The sequence below is a fragment of the Trematomus bernacchii genome, unplaced genomic scaffold (assembly GCF_902827165.1).
Source record: "Trematomus bernacchii unplaced genomic scaffold, fTreBer1.1, whole genome shotgun sequence".
Lineage (NCBI taxonomy): Eukaryota > Metazoa > Chordata > Actinopteri > Perciformes > Nototheniidae > Trematomus > Trematomus bernacchii.
In genome coordinates, this window is record NW_022987582.1 from 8,513,308 (window position 1) to 8,535,593 (window position 22,286).

General features: G+C 39.8%; 1 protein-coding gene across 2 annotated transcripts in view; it reads right to left on the reverse strand.

The window, feature by feature from the left end:
- Nucleotides 1-22,286, reverse strand: part of dnah5 (dynein, axonemal, heavy chain 5) — a 99,036-nt gene that overhangs the window by 16,066 nt on the left and 60,684 nt on the right. For both annotated transcript variants that reach the window (XM_034128142.1, XM_034128143.1), the window contains exons 67-78: nucleotides 18,360-18,497; nucleotides 15,908-16,043; nucleotides 15,337-15,518; nucleotides 14,896-15,030; nucleotides 13,731-13,886; nucleotides 11,876-12,058; nucleotides 9,499-9,603; nucleotides 9,046-9,184; nucleotides 8,333-8,447; nucleotides 6,573-6,763; nucleotides 5,188-5,309; nucleotides 443-592 (exon numbers count right to left, since the gene is read on the reverse strand). In XM_034128142.1, coding sequence (XP_033984033.1) covers nucleotides 443-592; nucleotides 5,188-5,309; nucleotides 6,573-6,763; nucleotides 8,333-8,447; nucleotides 9,046-9,184; nucleotides 9,499-9,603; nucleotides 11,876-12,058; nucleotides 13,731-13,886; nucleotides 14,896-15,030; nucleotides 15,337-15,518; nucleotides 15,908-16,043; nucleotides 18,360-18,497 — 1,752 coding nt within the window. The remainder of the gene's footprint in view (nucleotides 1-442; nucleotides 593-5,187; nucleotides 5,310-6,572; nucleotides 6,764-8,332; nucleotides 8,448-9,045; nucleotides 9,185-9,498; nucleotides 9,604-11,875; nucleotides 12,059-13,730; nucleotides 13,887-14,895; nucleotides 15,031-15,336; nucleotides 15,519-15,907; nucleotides 16,044-18,359; nucleotides 18,498-22,286) is intronic.

Below are 22,286 nucleotides of genomic sequence, written 5' to 3' on the forward strand. Positions count from 1 at the left end.
TAATACACGAGCCAACAGTTAGAAGTAAATAGACATTAGCCCTTGCACATATTGAGGCTAAGTAACCCACAGGGAAATCTGTTTTACTAAATGAATGTCCCTTCACGTAAAGACTTTGCCAAGGAGATATTATTGTACAGTAATTTAAGCGATTTTTAGACTTAATATCTTTAAAGTAAACAAGCACTTTTAAGCTTTGACCCATCTTTTGATCAACAACATGCTGCTTTAGGCTAATTAAATTACAGTATGACTTCCTTAAAATGTTGCAAATTCATTATCATGCAACTGTAGGCACTGTTTGCAATTTAATTTTAACACCAGCTGCACGAAAGGGGAAACACATATAGTGAGATGAAGCTGATTGTGTGGAAATTGGTTTCAAGCGACACGCTTTTATTTTGGGCACAGCAACCACACAGACAGACATGTCTCCTTTCACCTGTGCGATGGTCCTGTCGGGACACCAGCAGCGTATGAGAAGCAGGCGTCTGAAACAGTCCAGAGCCTGGTCATAACAGTTTGGAAACACTTCCTCCTCTGGGGCCTCCTTATCAAACCATGACTTCCACTGTTTCTCATTATGACTTATCTGAAAGAAATGTGTAAAAAGCTCTGAAATAGGGACACAGAAAAAATTGCTTCCTATTACATCAACTCTGAACAGGAGAAGATGCAAAACACAACATCAATACATGTTGAAGGAAAACACATTACGACAAGGATTGATTGCCAAAACAGCACCATAATGAAATCAATCACTAGAAAAAGAAAGAAAAAGCACAGAACAAAATAATAACAATAATAATAATAATAAGCAATCTTCCTTTCTGCTGAATATTTAAATGTATTCACATATTGGTCCAGTTTACTTCAGGACAAAGTTAATGGATTAACATACGTCTTTTACTGCACCTTTCTATACCTGCAAGGCATATTGCTACTTTCTTTGTCTCTTTACTCTTCTCGAAAACTTTGACAGAAAGGAAACAGGCTGAAAAAACAAATTCATAGCCAAAACCAGCCTGAATAATATTTACATAAATAACCAAAAATTCCATTTACACACTTGACTGTGTAGAAGATCTCTTGGTCTATGGAATAGCATTGACATAAAGTATACCGTGAGACTTAAATATGTAAAATGCTCCTAATCATTTCACAACAAACACAGACTGACATTTAATGCAATGCATTATGTACCTCAGATGATTGTATACATGAGGTAAACACCATGTGCTTTCAAGAAGTACAATTAATGTTTGATATCACAACATATGCAAATATACTGGGACATCTCTTCACAGCCTGCTAATCACTGTGTTTACATGCAAACAGGAAACCAGGTTACTGTGAGAAATGAGGTTAACGTAGAATATCAGAGATCACATTCACACTACAATACACGACAATAACCTGTGAATTGTATAACTGCTACTAATGCACAGCTGCTCAGTATTCAGATTTGCCCTCATGCATGTAATAGAAAATGAAATAAAAAAATGGATTTAAGGACACATCGCAACAAGTATTGTTTCCTATAAACTTTCAGCTGAAGTCACAGCAATACCTTCCCTGTTTGAAGTCTCTGTAATAAATATATGCATATGTGAAACCCTGTTTGCTACCGTTGACAGACTAACAAACCCCCCAGTGTCAGTAGCCTCTGAATTTATATCCACCAGGGCCTGCAATGAATTTGCCTCGTTCTTCACTGACAAAATTCAGAAAATTAGACAAGCAGTCAGTGCCTCTGTATCAAGTACAGCAAATGTTTTGTCCCTGTGTCCACCTAAAATGAATTCAGACATCATGACACAATTCCATCAGATTAATGATAAAAACCTAGAGGACATTTAATTATTCAACTTCTGAAATCCTCCTCCTGCTGCCTTGATATTATTCCAACAGGATTTTTCAAAAATGTTTTTCATTGCATGGCCACAGATCTACTTCATATAGTAAACAAGTCTCTTCACTAAAAACTGCAGTCATTAAACCGCTCTTAAAAAAGAATAATCTAGATGCTTCAGTAATGAACAATTACAGGCCCATATCAAACCTCCCATGTCTAGGTAAAATCATCAAGAGTTGAGTAATTTCTTGCATTTAAATAACTGTTTCGATGTGTTCCAGTCAGGCTTTCGTCCAAACCACAGCACTGAGACTGCTCTTGTAAAGGTATTCAATGACATCCACTTAAACACAGACAGTGGCAGAACTTCAGTGTTAGTATTATTAGATCTCAGCGCTGCGTTTGACACTGTTGACCTGACCACAACATATTACTAGACCGACTAGAAAACTGGGTGGGACTTTCGGCAACAGATCTAAATTGGTTTGAATCCTACTTAAAGGACAGAAGAAACTTTGTTTCTATAGGTAAATACACATCTGAGTTGACAAATATGACATGTGGGGTACCTCAAGGCTCCATCTTGGGGCCTCTTTAACATCTACATGCTACCGCTGGCTCAGATAATGAAAAACAACAAAATAGGTTACCATAGCTATGCCGATGACACACAAATGTATATAACCATTTCACCAGGAGACTATGCTCCAATTCAAACACTGAGTAAGTGCATTGAACAAATCAATGACTGGATGTGTCAGAACTTTCTCCAATTAAACAAAGATAAAACTGAGGTAATAGTTTTTGGAGCCAAGGCAGAACGTATAAAAGTTAGCGCTGAGCTTCAGTCTGCAATCTTCAAAACAACAGATGAAGCCAGAAATCTAGGTGTAGTCATGGACTCTGACCTGAGTTTCAACAGTCACATTAAAACAATTACTACATCAGCCTACTATCACCTAAAGAATATATCTAGGATAAAAAGACTAATGTCACAGCAGGATTTGGAAAAACTTGTCCATGCTTTTATCTTCAGTAGACTCGACTAATGCAATGGTGTCTTTGCAGGTCTCACTAAAAGATATATTAGAAAGCTTCAGCTAATTCAGAACGCTGCTGCTCGAGTCCTCACTGACACTAAGAAAGTGGATCACATCACTCCTTTTCTGAAGTCTTTACACTGGCTTCCTGTGTGTCAAAGAATAGATTTCAAAATACTGCTGCTGGTTTATAAAGCATTGAATGGTTTAGGCCCAAAATACATTTCTGACCTCCTGCTAAATTATGAACCATCCAGAACTCTCAGGTCTTCAGGGACTGGTCAGCTTTCTGTCCCCAGAGTCAGAACTAAACATGGTAAAGCAGCGTTCAGTTATTATGCTCCAAATATCTGGAACAAACTACCAGAAAACTGGAGGTCCGCTGCAACTCTTACTACTTTTAAATCCAGGCTGAAGACTTTTCTTTTTGCCGCTGCTTTTAATTGATATATTCATATCTTAAACTGCACTGTAACTTTTATTATCTTTGCTTTTTAATGCCATTTTCTTAATGTCTTTCATTTTTGTAAAGCACTTTGAATTGCCTTGAAGTCCCCCCGTAGGTAATTAAAGTCATTATTGGGGTTAAAGTCCCCTCGTAGATGGTTAAATCTACGTGTGCCGTTTTGGTTTCAAGACCCTGGTTCGCGGAGGACTCCAAAAAAGTCCTAGAAAAGACAACTTAAACTTAACTAATGTGCATTTAAAGAAAAGAGGAATAGTTTTGTCGAAAACTAAAAAGGTACTATGGGGTACAGGAATCCGTTTTGGTTTTAGACCCTGGTTCACGGAGGATACCAAAAAAGTCCTAGAAAGACAAGGTAAACTTAACTATGTGCATTTAAAAATAAAAAAGGTGAAAACTAAAAGGTATCATGGGGTCAGATTATAATTTTCCAAAGGGGGGTTCGTTTAGCATGAAACACTTGAAATAACTAAAGGACAAGTTAAACAAGAAAGAGGAAAGAAAGGGAGGTGATAGAAAACGATTTCTCTCAAATTGATCAGGTCCTAGATCTATATCAAATATTATAGGGTTTCCTAATTACATGTTTTTTTGTTATATCAGGGTACAACAGAAAGCGGTCAGTTTCTTAGGTACATTTACATAGCCATCCTATTTCTAGAGGAAATTATACCTACTCCACTTAAAGCTTGAATTTATATGATAAAGACATTAAAGTGTTCAGTGGGTCATTTTAGAACGTATATCGTCTTTGCTAATGGGTACCTATTCAGGAAAGAGAAGTATCCACCAGCTTTACATTCATTAAGTGGAACACATTGACAATTGAGAGGTACTTGTCTTTGTCTATTAGCCAGTGAGCTCCACTTTATTTAAGAGGCACAGCGCTTTTCTGAAGAGCACATCAACAGTAGTTCTTGATAGTAGATTGTGTTACACATTCACACACATTTCTAAACCAGTCTAAGGATTTTAATGCAAAAGGCAAAACGGGTTGCTTGAATATGATGTTTGTGTGTTTGATGTGTGAAATAAGGTGGCCCTGCATCATTCCTGTAGTCGAGTTTGTTAGCAGTGTGAAGACAGTGTCCCAAAGGGGGCTCAGATGGATTAGACTATATTATGGTTGAACTGCAATCAGAATCCTATCTTGGCCTTGTTCCTCTGGGAACACTGTTTTCATTAAACAGAGAACTGTTAATCCACTTCACCTTGATCATTATCGACATAAAAAACACCTGTGTATTTCTGCAAGTGAAGAATACAAGTTTAAGTGTATGCGCACATACACATGTGTGTGTAGACGTATGTGTGTGTGTGTGTGTGTGTGTGTGTGTGTCTGTGTGTGTGTCTGTGTGTGTGTGTGTGCATATGCTCAGCCAAAGGTAATTGAGTGGAAGTTTCTCCAAACTAAGCTCATTTCACAGAGCAGTGAGCTTTTACCTCCCTGGGAGCCACCAGGCTGTCACTCACCCATAAGGGTGTGTGTATTTGTATGTGAGTGACAGTTGATTGGGTTGGATGTTTGTGTGTGTGCGTGTGCGCGTGTGTGTGTGTGTGTGTGTAGGTGTGTGTGTGTGTGTGTGTGTGCATGTAAGAGATGAAGCAAGACATGATGAGAATGACATTGACATGCTCACTAGAGCAAAGGAGAGTTGTGAAAAATATGTAATAAGCACCTAGAGACTACAGCCGAATCTGTGTGAGAGGCACAGATATAGATGACAGATGAGCACTGTCATCTGTGAACACAATACTGTAGGTAAACAAATCTCAGCTCTGAGGGCACACCTTAATTCATCAAGATGTGCATGTTTGTGTTGTACCTGATCCAGTATATCAGAGAACTGCCACAGTTTGCTGAGCTCTACAAGGTTGAGCCAGGTCATATCAAGGATCCATTTGGCTGGTTTCTGAGGGCAGGCCTTTAGGTCCAGAGATGCACCTCCTGCAACACACACACACACACACACACACACACACACACACACACACACACACACACACACACACACACACACACACACACACACACACACACACACACACACACACACACACACACACACACACACACACACACACACACACACACACACACACACACACACACACACACACACACACACACACACACACACACACACACACACACAGACACACACACACACACACACACACACACACACACACACACACACACACACACACACACACACACACACACAACACACACACACACACACACACACACACACACACACACACACACACACACACACACACACACACACACACACACCACACACACACACACACACACACACACACACACACCACACACACACACACACATCACATAAAGATAACAAAAAAAAAGTGTACAAAATAATATATTCAAATGCAAAAATACAAAATAAGGAATGTTCCAATATAAGACTCATGAAAACATAAGCTTAAAAAATATAGACAAAAGTCATACTGAGTCAATGTTCAGCAGGTCGGAGCTGACAGATGGTGAAGCTGCATGCATGCAGCAGACTGTCTTATTCTTGTGTTGAGAAGCATTTCATATTTATTATTCACTGAACTGCTACATTACCAATGCAGTATTAAATGTATGTTTACCTTGAGATGAGCTTTAAAAAAAATCTCTGCTTAGCAAATAATGAAAAAAGAAAATTAAGAAACAGGAAATAGGTGGCAATTTTTCTCTGACTCAAACAAAGGGCCTGGAGGGTGTTTTGAGTTGAGTCATATCTGAACAAGAAGACTTATATCTTCTCTACTCTGTATTTTGAGATTTGAATGTAGTCTCAGTGGAGACAGGTATTCAGTATGTACTTAGTGCCTTTCTTTGAATCTAATAATAGAAAAGTATATTCTAGGTAGGCAGTCTCAGAAAATAAGACGCAACAAAATGTTGAGTGAAAAACGGGTGATCAGAGAAACAAAGAAACTTCCGGAAACTATTTTAAAAAATATGCTATCATTTTCAAACATTTGTATCTTGTATTTCCAATTCCAGGTTGGACTTTCTGACAACGTAGTTTATAAATGCAATGATGTTCAGGAGCCAGCTATTATCCTTGAAAGGTTGAAATTATCTGTACATAGAAACCTCCAACTAGCAAACTTCAAGAATAAATCAAACATAAAAATCAAAGAGATTAGAAATACCTACTGCACATAGCTCACACGTTCCTCTTACCTTTAATTAGTGTGAGAAACTCCTCATGTTTGACCCTGTTGCTCTGCATATCAATCTTCAGCGTCAAAAGCAAAGTGAAGAGGAACTTGTGCTCCTCGTACAGGCCACGTGCTGCGTACTTATACACCTCAAAGGTCATAAACTCTATGATGTTGGCGATGCGTTTGCTGGTGATAGGGCTTTTGGAGGAACTGTTTGAGAAGAATTTGAGAGCAGATAGAAAACGTAGAGTTTTATTTAATTTGCAGGATAATAGCTCCATAGAGCTACAGCTATAATGCCTAATTTTGGAGTCTTGACTAGAGCATAGATACAGTAGTACTGACGTTTATGTGAAACGTATTTCTAGCGATTAACGATAATAGCAGTTACAATAATAATAATAATAATAATAATTTCGATTTTTATAGCACCTTTCAAGAAACCCAAGGACGCTTTACAATGGGAGATAAAATAACAAAACAAAAAAATAATAATAATCACACAGACACACAGGTTGAAAAAAAGGTTGCTGGGTACTGCATTTTAGCAATCAATCAGTTGTATGATTTGTTGAGAAGTAGTTGAAGTTGCTAATGCATAGGTAGCTGATTCAAATGGGTTGTCACAGTGTTTGATGATCACCTCATGCACACATTGCACTAAGATAAACAGCAAATGTATTTTGAAAAATACAAAATATCGCAGTTAGAGTAAACATGGTCAGTACTCAGTAGTATCATCACATATGCTGTAGATACCACCCTTAACATACTGTAGCAAATACATCCACTACACACATACCTCAAATATGTTATTGGGACAAGGTCAAACCATGACAACAGCAATTAAGGAGCAACAGTGAAATGCGAGAGGGAAACAAATTGAAAACAGACCTTTATGATGAATATATTTACTTCATCTGCATGTTTTATTTAAGGAGAGCTACCTTGATGAAGCAAATAATATTTAATATTTGCTGAAGCTCTGTGAAAGAGATTTGATCATGATAACCCTATGATGATGCTTAGGCCATCTTTGTAGCATTGTTACATTAGACTGAAAAGCACTTTATTGTTCAGATTAAAACAGAAATAGGGACTTCATAAGTGTATTTTTATTCCAACTACATAGCTACAGAAGTCAAGCACAAGATTGACTTCTCTATTTCATAATATAAACTACAAAAATCAACCACATGGTAGCTTTATTTTTAAATAACAAAGTAAATTACACAGAGCTTCTTTTGTTACAAAGAAGGGCAGTTTATTTTAATTGATGGCTATAATAAATGCAAATTTACTTTCTTTATTGTATTCTCCAATGTTATCTTGCTTTTCAAATGAGCTCCATGTACAATTGTGACGTTTCTGACAAATTATTGCAGGCTCTCTTTTGTGCTATAAATGTTTGTAAATGTAAAAATAAAATAAAAGATAATGGAGAATTATTAAGGTAGGTTTTGGTCCACAGATTGGCTGTAAACTGTAAATGAAATCTAATTATTTGTTTTCCCTTTTAGGAAATCAGTACTATGTGGAAAGCTAATATTATGTAACAGACACACAAATTATAATCAAATTCAGTTGCCTGGAGGGTACACCAAGTGCTCCAGCAGCACTAACTCATGATGTCAATAACCAAAACAAGTCCTCCACTGAGGCTTTACCCCCAGTTAGAGGAGCACAATTTGTAAGACAAAGGCTGACTTTGAGTTGAACAGCATCGCTTGCTGTGTACAGGGAGCAGAAAATGCTCTCTCTGCAAAAGAGTATTCTCACCGGGCCAAAGAGAGGTCAAAAGGTCCCAGGAACTGTCTCAGAGAGGTCTGATACATGACATTCACCATACTCATCTCAGTGATCAGGAAGTACAGGATACTGCCCCTGGTGGCCACTGCAAAACACACAAAAACAAAAAAAGGTATTATTAATGGCAAAGGAAGTGTGCTGAACAAGTGTTCTTGTAGCACAAGTTAGTGACTAAGGCTTTGAGGTGTCTGCTGACTTTACAGTCTCTGTTTTCTTTTTTCAAAACATCCTGTCATCTTTTTCATAAATATAGCTCTGAAGAAAAATAAGAGACTACTCCAAATTGTTCTTAAATCTCAATCTCTACATGCTTGGCAGCCGTTCCATTCCAGTGTCTGTTGAATTCCAACACAGGGGAATGTTGTTAAAATTATTTTACTCAAACACATACCTATAAATAGTAAAATCAGAGAAACTGATAATGCTGCAGCGGTCTCTTAATTTTTTCCAAGGCTGTACACAGTACTGGTCTTACAGTATATAACACAGAACAACATACTTTTCGTTATAAACTAAATCTGTTTTAGAGGGATGTGTGTGGTGAGCACATGTTTTATTTGGCGCAGTCCTTGATTAAGCAGAATTGAAAATGAATCAGTTTTGTGAAACTGAACATAAACTTGGCTGGCACATAGTAACCAATCAGAGGAAATTCTGTCTTTGAGCCAATTGTCATGACTTACCAGGCCGGTACTCCTCTCTGGCAGCGTTGATCTGGATCTCAGTCTCTGCCGAAATCTGCAGTTTCTGAGTGACGTCTTCAGCTGTGCGCTTGGTGTTGCCAAGGACAATAATCAGACTCTCATCATCCACCAGTGAACCCTAGAAAAATACACATTTGTAGGAGTATGTAAGAAGTTGAATAAAAATATAAACAATACCCATTGCTGTTACTGATATAATATTCTTCCTTCCTAGCAACAAATGTAATGGCCAAAATCTGAATGTAACTCAGAATGATAGATACTTCATCAACTGTTTTTTAAAAGCAGGATGAAAAATAAAGACAGACAAACTGGTTTAAAAAGTAGCTTCCACCACAAGTTCAGTATCTACACTCACGATTACCACATGCCCAAAACCCCAATTCAGTTGGAGGCAATGTCGTTCAACACGTTGAAATGTGTTTGCCTTGCCTGTGTGCTGGTCAGTCGGTAGAGGAGGTTGTCCTCTAGTTCCTTCATCTTTCTCTTGTTAGATGTCACATCTTTCAAGAGATTTGTCCTTTCCTTCTCCAGTTCCTGTGAGTACACACACACACAAACATAAAGGTCAAACAGCTGTAGCATGGTGGTGGAGGAAGGCCATGGGATCATTAAAAGTGTTTACCCCCTGGGGAGCATAATTTTGATTAGTAGGGATTTTAGATTATAAGATACAGGAAGTTGACATTTTGACCATAGAGTAGACAAGATGAAGGTTAAGTACATGTAAGATTTGTCTTGTTATCTAGAACAGTTTTCATGGCAGTCTGGTCATTAGTGGACTGACAATATGTTGCTTTACATGCTGCCATCTGCAGGGTGTATGGTTACAAGTTGAGTCAGTTATCTTGCCATTGTGATTGTAGATCAAAAGTAAACTTGAGCAATCTAAATTATCTGGCTTTCATATGATAATTTGTTTGGGTCCAAAATGACCTTGAAGTGAATTATTTCTGCAAAAAATAGAACAGCCCCATGGTTGTATGATTGCCAATCAATTAAATTGCATTTCAAAAACGTCTTCAATTCATTCATCTATCCTTGTGTCAAATCGTCATAATTAGCATGTGAATAATTAAATCATGGCCCAAAACTTTGATGAGGTTACATTGACCTTTTACCCCGTATTCTACATGTACATAGTTCAACCTTGAGTCCAAGTCGACGTTTGTCATAATTATTAAGAAATTCCCTCAAGGATTTGCTTAAAGGTCGGGTAGGTAAGTTTGAGAAACTGGCTCGAGATATACTTTTTGTTATATTCCATGGAATGCTCTTAACATCCCGATAGCAATGAATATTTTAAGTGCTTTGACAAAAAATCCATAAAAAAATGTCACCTGTGGAAGCCGTAGTACTGTAAAAAGCACGACCAATCATTTTAGCCGGCCCGGCTAAAATAACTGGATGGCCTACCTGCCTGTCAGCCTTCCATCTGTGCACAAACTTATCTCATGCCCTCATTGGTCATGTGCGCGTTTGTGTGTGTTGGAGGAGGGGCTCTGTAAGGAAGTGGCAGATTTTTTCCAGTTGTGTATTTTCAAATTCTAGCGCACTCGAGCTGGTTTCTCCGAAATTACCTACCCCACCTTTAAGTGTGTATTTACAAGAACGCCTTAGAACCCACTGAATAACGAGGAGGAAAGCAAAAAGAGAAATGGAAAGATGGCAAAAAACATATTGTATCAAAGTGCTACAGTAACATGCCTTAGTAAGTACCACTCCATGAATGAAAGGAACTGTACTCCTCCAGTAACATGGACCAAATATGTCCTCATCCACTGTAAAGCCATGGGAAATGTCAGCTTCACTGAGTGTTTGATTTGAACTCTCCAGTAGAGTTTCATTGGGTGCTTTGATAATGCATTTCTATTGACCAGAATGAACAAATCAAGTCCCTGACACTTGGTTGTGTGTCTTTGTGAGGTGGTATTGAGGCATATGTACACTTTTTTTTCTTGTGTTGTTGCTTTTTCACACCGTCTTAATATAGAACACAACAATCATTAGGGCCCTGAGACAAAGGTTGATTATAACCTCCAAGTCAAATTGTCACACAGAATTTGGTGTACACGTTAAGGCCCTGACACACCAAGCAGTCACCAGAGAACTCGCCGACGCCGACTGTTGCGTCGCCGTGTTCTCCTGCATCTTGGCCATGTGTCGCACTGGAACACACCGCACCGCAAAGACTTCAGCCGAGCACGGACGAACTGCGCATGCGTGAGTGGCAATAACTCTCCTTACCAGCAGGCGGCGGTAGTGTGTATTCATCATTCAAAAGAGGCAACAACCGGAAGACAGGGAAGAAGAACAGACTGCGTGATCTAAACAAACAACAAATAGCGTGTGCGTTCCATTTTCACTCTCGTCCATCAAAAACATGTTTCGTGCGGTACTGGAGCTATCAGCCATTGGAGTGTTGCTTGTGGAAGACATTCTCAAGCAACCGTTTCGCTTCTCATGCACTGATTCGCTAGCTGAACAGCCAATCAGAGTGATTTCTTTGTCCGACTGCCTGTGGCCGACGCACGGCCGATTCAACATGTGCGGCCATGAAAGGCCAAATAAGGCGTGTCACGGCCGACGGTGCGGGACACACCAAATTGAGTTTGGGCGACAGGGCACGCTTCGTCGTCCGACTAACGAAAACGGCCGATTTCGGCCTGGTGTGTCAGGGCCTTAACATGACATTAAAACAGAATAATTTGCAATTATAGTTTATGTATTCAATAATTAGTGCAGGCATAGCTAGATTATACAGTAAATACAAATCAAATATTAGCTACTACTTTTCAAGGCACTCTACCTGTTTTTCTGTGAGGATAACTCTGCCCAGCAGCTGATCCTCAAGTCCTCTCATTGTGACGGTAAAGTCAATGATGGAGGTGCGGGCACTTATCTCGGGCGTATAGGCAGGGTTAGGCAGCTTGGTGGTCACGTAAAGCCTAAAGCCCTTCATCACATCCACCTCTTTGTCACCCACTTTCACCTTCAAAAAAAAAGAAAGAGAGAAGAAAAGCCAAAGAACAAAAGTCAGCCTTACAAAATACTACCTGCATGATTTTCAGATTTAGCATCATAGCAGAATTAAAAAAATGCTGAATATTAATCTAAATCAACTTTAATAATGAAACATTTATTCACATATTTGTCATGACAGACAGTTATTTAAGCAGATGTCTTTGAACATGTATGAATAGGCCATACTGACAAACATGATGAAGCTATCCTGGCGTCAGCAACAAACACTGGCAGATTCAGCTGCTCAGAATAATTTCCTGTATGCATGAACTGTATGTTTGTGTAAGTGTGTACGTGTGCATGGATGTGTGAGTCTTGAGTTTGCTCTGATCAGTAATAAATTACTCATGACAGAATAACTACTAATTATCCATCTGGCAGTTTGTCCCTGGAGCTGCGTCCACAGACACCTTCACTTCCTCCTCACACCGGGATATTAATAGAAATGTAAGCTTTTCAGGAGATGGTGGGAGGGAGAGTGTAGACACCTCTAATCGGCCCTTTCAATAGATTGCCTTCTTGTTGAAGATGGTGTGTGCATCTGACACATGCTTACTTGTAATCGCCATAAGGTGTGTGTGCATCATTTTGCTGCAGTTATTTGGTATTTCTGGTTTTTTGTGTGATTGCTTGTATGTGTGTTAGTTTGATGCATGACAGATAGAAGGGAGGCAGCTGCAGTGTTAGCAGCTGAATATAGCACCAGCTGTAGCCAGGAGTTGTGAGGCGATAATGAGAAGGAGAAATGCCTGGAAGCGCAATATCCTAATACTGTGTGATTTCATTTTCTTTGTCTTAACATGAGAGTATTATTGCATCGATTAATGACACAACAATGTAATGCCAATCATTTGTATCCAAAGCCTGCTTCTGGACTGTAGTTTTGGTTACTAAAATGAATACTAAATAAGAACCCTTTAAACCACACTTTGCAATTTTCCCAAATAATAAATATCTACAGGAAATGTACTTCAGAGGTACTGTCATTGTGTCTAATGGGCCACTCTCTCATGAATAACTCATTCATTGGTCTTGCCATGCAACAAATGATTTTGAAAGTGTTTCTTTTCAAATCTAAGAATAATCACATTTTTCTAAAAATATTTGATTCAAAATTACTTGAAGTGCTAATTAAATGACCTCACTAATGTGGATATTTAAGGCCTAATTTCCTTTTCCTGGGTTGTCTTTCCACTTGAACTTGCTAAAAGAGTACAAAACAGCTGCTAAAACTCACAAAGAAACACACACTTCATGCATAGTTCAATCACATAACACCAAAAACGACCTAACTCATCACAAAATCACCTGCACCATGTTACATTTTCAATTAATTAAACTGATCCCATCAACATGTTTTTTTACAGCAGGTAATTATTGAGGTCATTCATTTACATGCCTTTAACAATTTGAATATCTTACAATCTAAATGTGTTACAAATATATCCTTTTGATCCTAGTTGGGAAATATGTTTTATGTCATCTAGTATGTTTTAAAAAGTACTAAAGTAGTGCAATTTTGTAACTGCAAAGTCCAACCATGCCTTTCACCTGATAACACACCTGCCCATTTTACACTTTTCTAACCAAGGTAAAAACATATAATATGGTACACAAGGGTTTTATTTATTTTCCGTTACCTTGTAAGTGGAGCCTGTTTTAAAGAAGTTTTTTTCAAGGATGTTGTCGAGTGCAGGGTCCAACTCCTCCCCTACATCCTCGATCAAAAGGGGGCGACCAAGCGACAAGCTGTCCTCCAGATGGTTCTTGAAGTACTTATGGTTAAGTGAGGTTATCTGGGATGAGAAGATAGATGGTTATAAAAAAACTCAGACTGTTGGTCAAAAACCTGCAATGCAATGAAGAGCTAGAAGCATTCCTTTTTGACCCATAATGACAATTCTGTTTTAGTAAAATCAGCGCTTAAAAGTTCTGTTATCACTTACTAATTGAAATCACATTGTTTTCAACAGACTGATTATCAAATGTATAAGACAGTGACAGTGAGAAGCATCTGATTCAGCGAAATGAAGGAGAAACACGCTTGACTTTGACTCATCCTCCATAGACACAGAGGCCAACCCCTGTCCGGGGAGTGTGACTCGTCAAACTAATAATGCATCACTGAGCCATTTTTGGAAAACCTCATCATATAAATACAGTTGTTATGATGGGGTCACATGTGGAAAGGGTTCAAACCCCCTGCGTCTTCAGGATACTCATAATAGGATTGCAGAATGCATTTGCTCGGCTCAGAGATTGGCCCCAACAGGGCCAGGGACCTTAGCTGGTCTTGTTGCATGCAGGATTCTGAGGTACTTTTTCAATGTGCTGTACAAAAGAATAAGCATGTTGGACAATAAAATGGCAAATGGCACACTGCAGAGACTGAGCATCAATACATATTATTACAAGCAATGGGAAGATTGTATAGGCTTCCAAAAACCTTAATATCACATTATAACGACTGAAACAGGATAAGAACAATGGAAACATGACTAACTTGTTAAATGCATACAATACTTACAAATAAAGGAATAAAGATTATTGCATTGAACAAATAAAATACTGTGAGGTGGTCGTAGTTGAATTCAATATGTTAATTATGAATGAGTTTTGTTTTAATTGTTTGTATTATTAGATTAGATTAATGACATACAAATGTAAAGAACAAAAACAAAACAGAGGAGCAATACCTTGATTTCGCTGTTTTGTGTAAGGTTACTGAATGACATGCCCTCAGTGTTCATTGAAAAACGTGGCAGCAACCACAGGTCATATATTATAAAGCAAACAATCCCACACCTGCAGGTCATTCCTGGCTTCTTTGTTCCTGATCCAGATTTTTCCCTGCGTCTGGGGGTCGATCAGGAGGGGAAATCGGGCAGCCTTTGTGATAATTATGCCATTCTGAATGGACAGGTCATCATTAGGGAGCCCCTGTAAAATGAAAGACAAATGAATGCAGGCTAAAGTGTGATGTTTATCAACTCCAGCTAAATTATTTTCTTATTTCAAGAATTCTACTAAATTGAACACAGTTTGTTTTGCTATCTAGTATTTAATTTAGTACCAACAAACATGCAAAAGATTTAAAAAATTGAAGTCAAAATCTAAATAAATACAAACGCTGCTTGTCCAGTTGTGTTGTGAGAACAACACAAAAAAACATATCTACCGATTACCTTTCCCATACATTGCGCATCAGTTTGTACGAACACATTTGAATTGTTTTGCAGTACTGACCTGTAGGTTCCACTCACTAACAGTGGGTGCGTCAATAAGGAGCTCGGTCAGATTGAGGTTGTTCCCAAACGGGATGTGACGCTGCTTCAACTCACGCTGCCAGTCATTCTGTAGGAGGTTACGAAACTCCTGATTAAAGGGGCCGGAGTAAGAGAGGAACGCTGTGGCCAGAAGAACGTCACCTAGAAAAAAAGAGACAAGGTGGTAAATACTAAAATGCAAATGCTTAACAGTAAGTATGAAAGTTGTAGTATGTTCGCAATGCATCGGTAATTAACTGTCTGTCTAAATTGTATCATTTTGACCATATTGTTGGTAACTAAAAGTATTAGCATGCATTATTGGAACTAGACAATGAGGCCTTTTAATCAGAAAGGGACTTTATTTATTGTTTATTTGTTTAATCATCCACAAAAATTGTATAAATGAATGTGTTAATATTCAAGCACAATTACCCAAATCAACAAAAAAGAATTACTGCTATGGAAAACAGAGCATGTTCTACTGTATTTGACTTTGTAGAGACATCTCTTGGAAGACATCGTTTTCTTAAACCAGCTTTTAAACCCACCAACAAGGCGTTTGGTCAGGGCAGCGAACTCTTTGCTCTGCTCAGTCCATCTCTCCTTTTCACCAGCCAGGCCGCTGATGAGACTGGACGCCGTCTGCATCTTGTGTCTGCAGCGCTCAGCGTCCTCCAGAAGGGTCTGATGGGAAGAGAGGACAGACAAATAAGTCAGTAGAATGACTCTAAATTGCAGTGGGTGTAGCACGTGTTAGGTAAGTGATAGGCACCTGCCTTTCAACTAATGCATGCTAGCTTAGGCTTGCATAGGCTCAGGACCCACAGGACCCACAATAGATGTACGTATTTGTATTTTTTTTTTTGACACTCTTGAATTTCCTTTTAAAATATATAGTAAGAGGTCAAGAGCACCTTTATGCCATTTATCAGCCGCTCATAGGCAATTAAGAGGTTATTTGCCCAATAGCAAGAATGTCTGGTTTATCTGGCTTCTGCAGCGAGCCTTTCAATCTTGCATTTGGGCCCCGGAGATGAACAGCTCTGTGTCCTAATCACGGAATTATAAAAATAGTCAACTGGAGCTGTCCAGATCCTAATCAGAGTCTGTTGATGCACAAACTGTTCCATTTACATGCTGTTCTTTTTCACAGAACAGAGAGTACAGATGATGGAAAATACACAGCAGATAACTCACAAACCTGCACAAACAACCCACAGTGAGCGACTGGACTCAGTTACCTTCATTTGAAAAGGGGCACTTGCATGACTCGGGTTGAATCATTGATCACTTAAAAAAAGTATATATATATATATATATATATGTCTATACAGGGCGAATTATTTTTGTTTGTGTGCTTGCATTAAAGTACATTGCACAGGACGAATAGTACAGTTGTTGTGAAAGGACAGGAGTGAGCTGAGTTAGAATGCAATCCCATTTCTCCAGGAAATTATTAATTAAATCAATAAAGCACAAAGACATCTGTGCCAGCTTTATGGATTCAAACAATAAAACCAACCAGCAAATAAATGAACAAAGCCTGGATCCAAACTAGTGATCTCATTTTCTAAGTAGTGCAAGTCATGTGCTATTAAGGCCCCGGCTCCACGAGGACGAAAACTGGTTGAATCCGCATATTTCTCATGCGTATAGCCCTCTAAGCTCCACGACGCCGTAAGGGAAACGTAGAAACAGACCCCGCAAATGACAACGGGTCCAAAGGTGGATAGATCTGGGAACAGAGCGCTCTGGGGGGTCCAACGGGGCCGTGGAGTCGCCTGTACGGTCATTCGTTTTTATAGCCCCGCCTCTCCCCGCCTCTCCCCCGCAGGGTTGCTATCGTGTTCCAGTCGCTACTGACCATGCTACAGTTCTTTGTGCAACATCTACAGGAGCTCCTCCTTGAATTCAGATTATTTATCTTTATCTCGATATGGACATAAACGCGAGTGAAGTCTAATCTGACAGGACGGAGACACGCAGCTCCTGCCGCTGTGATGCAGCGGGAGCAAAACACACACTTCAAGTCAGATCACCACCCTTAGCTATTTTAATTACCTCTCAAACTACCTAAACTAGTTATAAATATGTTCATTTTTTACTGTCGGGTCACTCATTACAGGATCAGCTGCTGCATGAGACAGACACTGACGCTGTGAGAAGAGAGGAAAAAGAGACAGGCTCTGTGTATTTGATGATTATATATCATTATATAGTCGTTATTCATTTGTTTTAAAGCTCAATAAATAACAATGAAGACCTTTGACCGGCACTTTTATAATTTTGTCCGGAAGATTTAAACTTTAACACACGCTGACCGGCGAAAAACTCTGCCCGGTTCTGTCGGCCCCCACCGCGGAGAATACACAGAAGTGCAGCCATGACAACCATTCTTCTTCGCTGATTTTGTGGAGGAAGTTGCTGCTTTTGTGGAGGAAGTTACAGCGCCACGTACAGGTTCGGCATATGTACTGTAGCTTTTCCAGCGTTTGGATGTAAACGGAGCCGTCTCGTGGAGCTTGACACAATCCGGTGTATATTGCGTGGGGACGGAAGGTTTTTTGCGGTTGCATTTGCGTTTCTCCGATGCGTTTTGCCGTATTTGTCCTCGTGGAGCCGGGGCCTAAAGCTCTACTAAGCAGAATCCTTTTATATTACCCTATTATAGTACAGGCTTCAGTGAAAGAGACAAACACTTGAAGTCCAATTGTATCTTATGCTGATGTTAATTAATCATTCTTTGAAAAATAGCTACAAAAATGTCAACGTTGAGCAGTGCAGTGTAGCTTATGCCTCGTAAATGCATAAATTCTAGGTGTTAAAGTGTTGGCTTTTTTTCCAAAGTATCTGCAAAACATTTACAATTCAGCTAACATATGCTCTCCATCACATGATTACATTGTAGTTTCACAGATATTCTCAGCAAACACTGCCTCTTTTTTATTTGGGAGTCTGGATAATGCTTTTGTTTAGAGTGAAAAAAGTTGAGCTATTGACCTGTTTTTCCATCATGGCCTTCTCGTACTCCGCCTGTACCACATCCAGCTCGGCTTGCTTGGCGTCCAGCTCAGCCTGGGCCTTCTCAAGGTCCACATTAGCTATGGCCAGACGATTCTGCTGCACTGCCAAGTTTGCCTAAAGAAAAAGAGAGACATGCCCATTAAATGTCTAAAGGGGTCAAGGTCAGTTGTTGCAGGTGGAGAGCTAAGAGAGAGAGGGACAGACAAAAGACCAAAGAAAAGACAGACCAGATGTGATGATAGAGGAGCGAAGAGAGGTCATAGAAGAACGCTATATAATGGAGACAGTTCGCCCAATTTTAAGCGCAAAAAAACAAATTTAGCATGAAATTCACAATGAAACACAGACCATATAAAATACTCCTTTAGAAAAATATTTTTAGTGAGGATAAAGATGTTTGAAATCAGAAGTCTCTTCACAGGCCCTGAAAACTGCAGTCATTAAACCGCTCTTAAAAAATAATAATCTAGATGCTTCAGTAATGAACAACTACAGGCCCATATCAAACCTCCCATGTCTAGGTCAAATCATTGAAAAAGTAGTTTTTCAACAGCTGAGTAATTTATTGAATTTAAAAAACTGTTTGGATGTGTTCCAGTCAGGCTTTCGTCCAAACCACAGCACTGAGACTGCTCTTGTAAAGGTCTTCAATGACATCCACTTAAACACAGACAGTGGCAGAACTTCAGTGTTAGTATTATTAGATCTCAGCGCTGCGTTTGACACTGTTGACCACAACATATTACTAGACCGACTGGAAAACTGGGTGGGACTTTCGGCAACAGTTCTAAATTGGTTTGAATCCTACTTAAAGGACAGAAAAAACGTTGTTTCTATAGGTAAATACACATCTGAGTTGACAAATATGACATGTGGGGTTCCTCAAGGCTCCATCTTGGGGCCTCTTCTCTTTAACATCTACATGCTACCACTAGCTCAGATAATGAAAAACAACAAAATAGGTTACCATAGCTATGCGGATGACACCCAAATGTACATAACTATTTCACCAGGAGACTATGCTCCAATTCAAACACTGAGTAAGTGCATTGAACAAATCAATGACTGGATGTGTCAGAACGTTCTCCAATTAAACAAAGATAAAACTGAGGTAATGGTTTTTGGAGCCAAGGCAGAACGTATAAAAGTTAGCGCTGAGCTTCAGTCTGCAATGTTCAAAACAACAGATAAAGCCAGAAATCTAGGTGTAGTCATGGACTCTGACCTGAGTTTCAACAGTCACATTAAAACAATTACTACATCAGCCTACTATCACATAAAGAACATATCTAGGATTAAAAGACTAATGTCACAGCAGGATTTGGAAAAACTTGTCCATGCTTTTATCTTCAGTAGACTAATGTAATGGTCTCTTCACAGGTCTCACTAAAAAATCTATTAGAAAGCTGCAGCTACAGTAATTCAGAACGCTGCTGCTCAAGTCCTCACTAACACTAAGAAAGTGGATCACATCACTCCTGTTCTGAAGTCTTTACACTGGCTTCCTGTATGTCAAAGAATTGATTACAAAATACTGCTGCTGGTTTATAAAGCATTGAATGGTTTAGGCCCAAAATACATGTCTGACCTACTACTACATTATGAACCATCCAGAACTCTCAGGTCTTCAGGGACTGGTCAGCTTTCTGTCCCCAGAGTCAGAACTAAACATGGAGAAGCAGCGTTCAGTTATTATGCTCCAAATATCTGGAACAAACTACCGGAAAACTGCAGGTCCGCTGCAACTCTTACTACTTTTAAATCCAGGCTGAAGACTTTTCTTTTTGCCGTTGCTTTTAATTGATATATTCATATCTTAAAGGTGGGGTAGGTAAGTTTGAGAAGCCGGCTCGAGATATACTTTTTGTTATATTCCATGGAATGCTCTTAACATCCCGATAGCAATTAATATCTTAAGTGCTTTGACAAAAAATCCATAAAAAAATGTCATCTGTGGAAGCCGTAGTACTGTAAAAAGCACGACCAATCATTTTAGCCGGCCCGGCTAAAGTAACTGGATGGCCTACCTGCCTGTCAGCCTTCCATCTGTGCACAAACTTATCTCGTGCCCTCATTGGTCATGTGCGTGTTCGTGTGTGTTGGAGGAGGGGCTCTGTAAGGAAGTGGCAGATTTTTTCCGGTTGTGTATTTTCAAATTCTAGCGCACTCGAGCTGGTTTCTCCAAAATTACCTACCCCACCTTTAAACTGCACAGTAACTTTTATTCATGTATTTTTTCTTTTAATGTTTATTATATTATCTTTGCTTTTTAATGACTGTTTTTAAATGCCATTTTCTTAATGTCTCTCATTTTTCTAAAGCACATTGAGACCCCATTTACACGAAAACGCAAATGCATACGAAACGAAAACGAACCGAATACGATATAAAAAAAGTCTTCTGTTCACACGAGACCGCTCGGGAGCGCTGGAGACGCTGTAGTACATATGCCGGGCCTGTAAGTGGCGCTGTACTTTTGCCACAAAATACACCAAAAGCAGCAAAGAAGACCCCCGAGCATGGTTACCATGGTTGCCCTTCTGTTTATGCCCCGCGGTGGATTTAGCAACATGTAGTTCATGTAATTCTCCATGTCCACTTGTTGCTGATGGTTGTGGTAGAGGAGCTGTAGATTTTGCGCTAACATCTGTAGCATGGTCGAGCTGTAGATTTTGCACTAACATCTGTAGCATGGTCAGTAGCAGTAGCAGTAGCTACTGACAGTAGCTATTGACAGTAGGGGGTGCTAGTGGAGGACGCTCAGGTACTGCGGAGCGCATAAAGCTTAGCAGACTCTTCACGCTAACGAAGGATCACTTCTAGGCTACTGTCCCGCAGCTGCTGCCTCTCTGTTGGACGGGGGGGACAGCGGAGCTACTGCTGCGGAGTGCATAAAGCAGACTCTTCACAACGAAGGAACACGAAGGAACACGTCTTCTTCAGGGCAGGGTAGGCTACGCAGTACGCAGTCTACTGTCGCAGCTGCTGCCTCTCTGTTGGACTCCGGTACTGCACATTACTCACGAGACGTTGTATAAAAAAAAAAATGGGTGGGGGGCGAACGCACTAACCACTCCGCCAACGCCACAGTCACCCCCGTCGTGCGGGCCGGATGAGAATGTCTGGCGGGCCCGATGTGGCCAGTTGATGGTCACTGGTATAGGGCGTACACACGGAGCCGTTTGGACCCCAGAGCGTTCCGTTTGCAGATCTATCCACCTTGGGACACGTTATCGTTTGCGGGGTCCGTTTCCGCGTTTCCGTTACGGCCTCGTGTGAACAAACGGGCTATACGAAAGAGAAAAGTAGCGGATACAACCGTTTGCGTTCTCGTGTAAACAGCACATAAATTGCCTTGTGTTGAAAGGTGCTATATAAATAAACTTGCCTTGTCTTGAACACATGCCACAGGTCCAAATGCAGGGACTCAAAGCTTCAAGAGTAGAGCGATTTGCAAGAGTAAATCCGGGAGATATAAACTTGGAGGGGGGGGGATGAAGGGGCCATGAGAAGGTCAAAGGATGGAAACAGAGTCTGAAGAAAAGCTGAAATTATACTCTCTGGCTAGAGCTTGGGCTGTGGAGAAAGCATTGCAATAGGTTTAGAGACAGAAATGTAGAAAAGTTATGACTGGAGTCTGCTTGGGTGGCCTGGGGAATAGGAAGTCTGGAGCATTTATTTAATATTAATTGACATATAACAGGACTATCCCTCCATGTCTGTCTGTTCAACTGTAACTCTGCCTGGCAGTCTGGCTGGTCAGCTTGAAGGGAGATCCACTACTGAGCCGGAAACCAGAAAATCAATTTGCCAGGCTGTGTTTGACGCTAAAGCAAAAGATCAGGATCAAAGAGGAGGAAAAAGAGAGAGAAACAGAATGTGAGATTTAAAGTCAGAAAGACA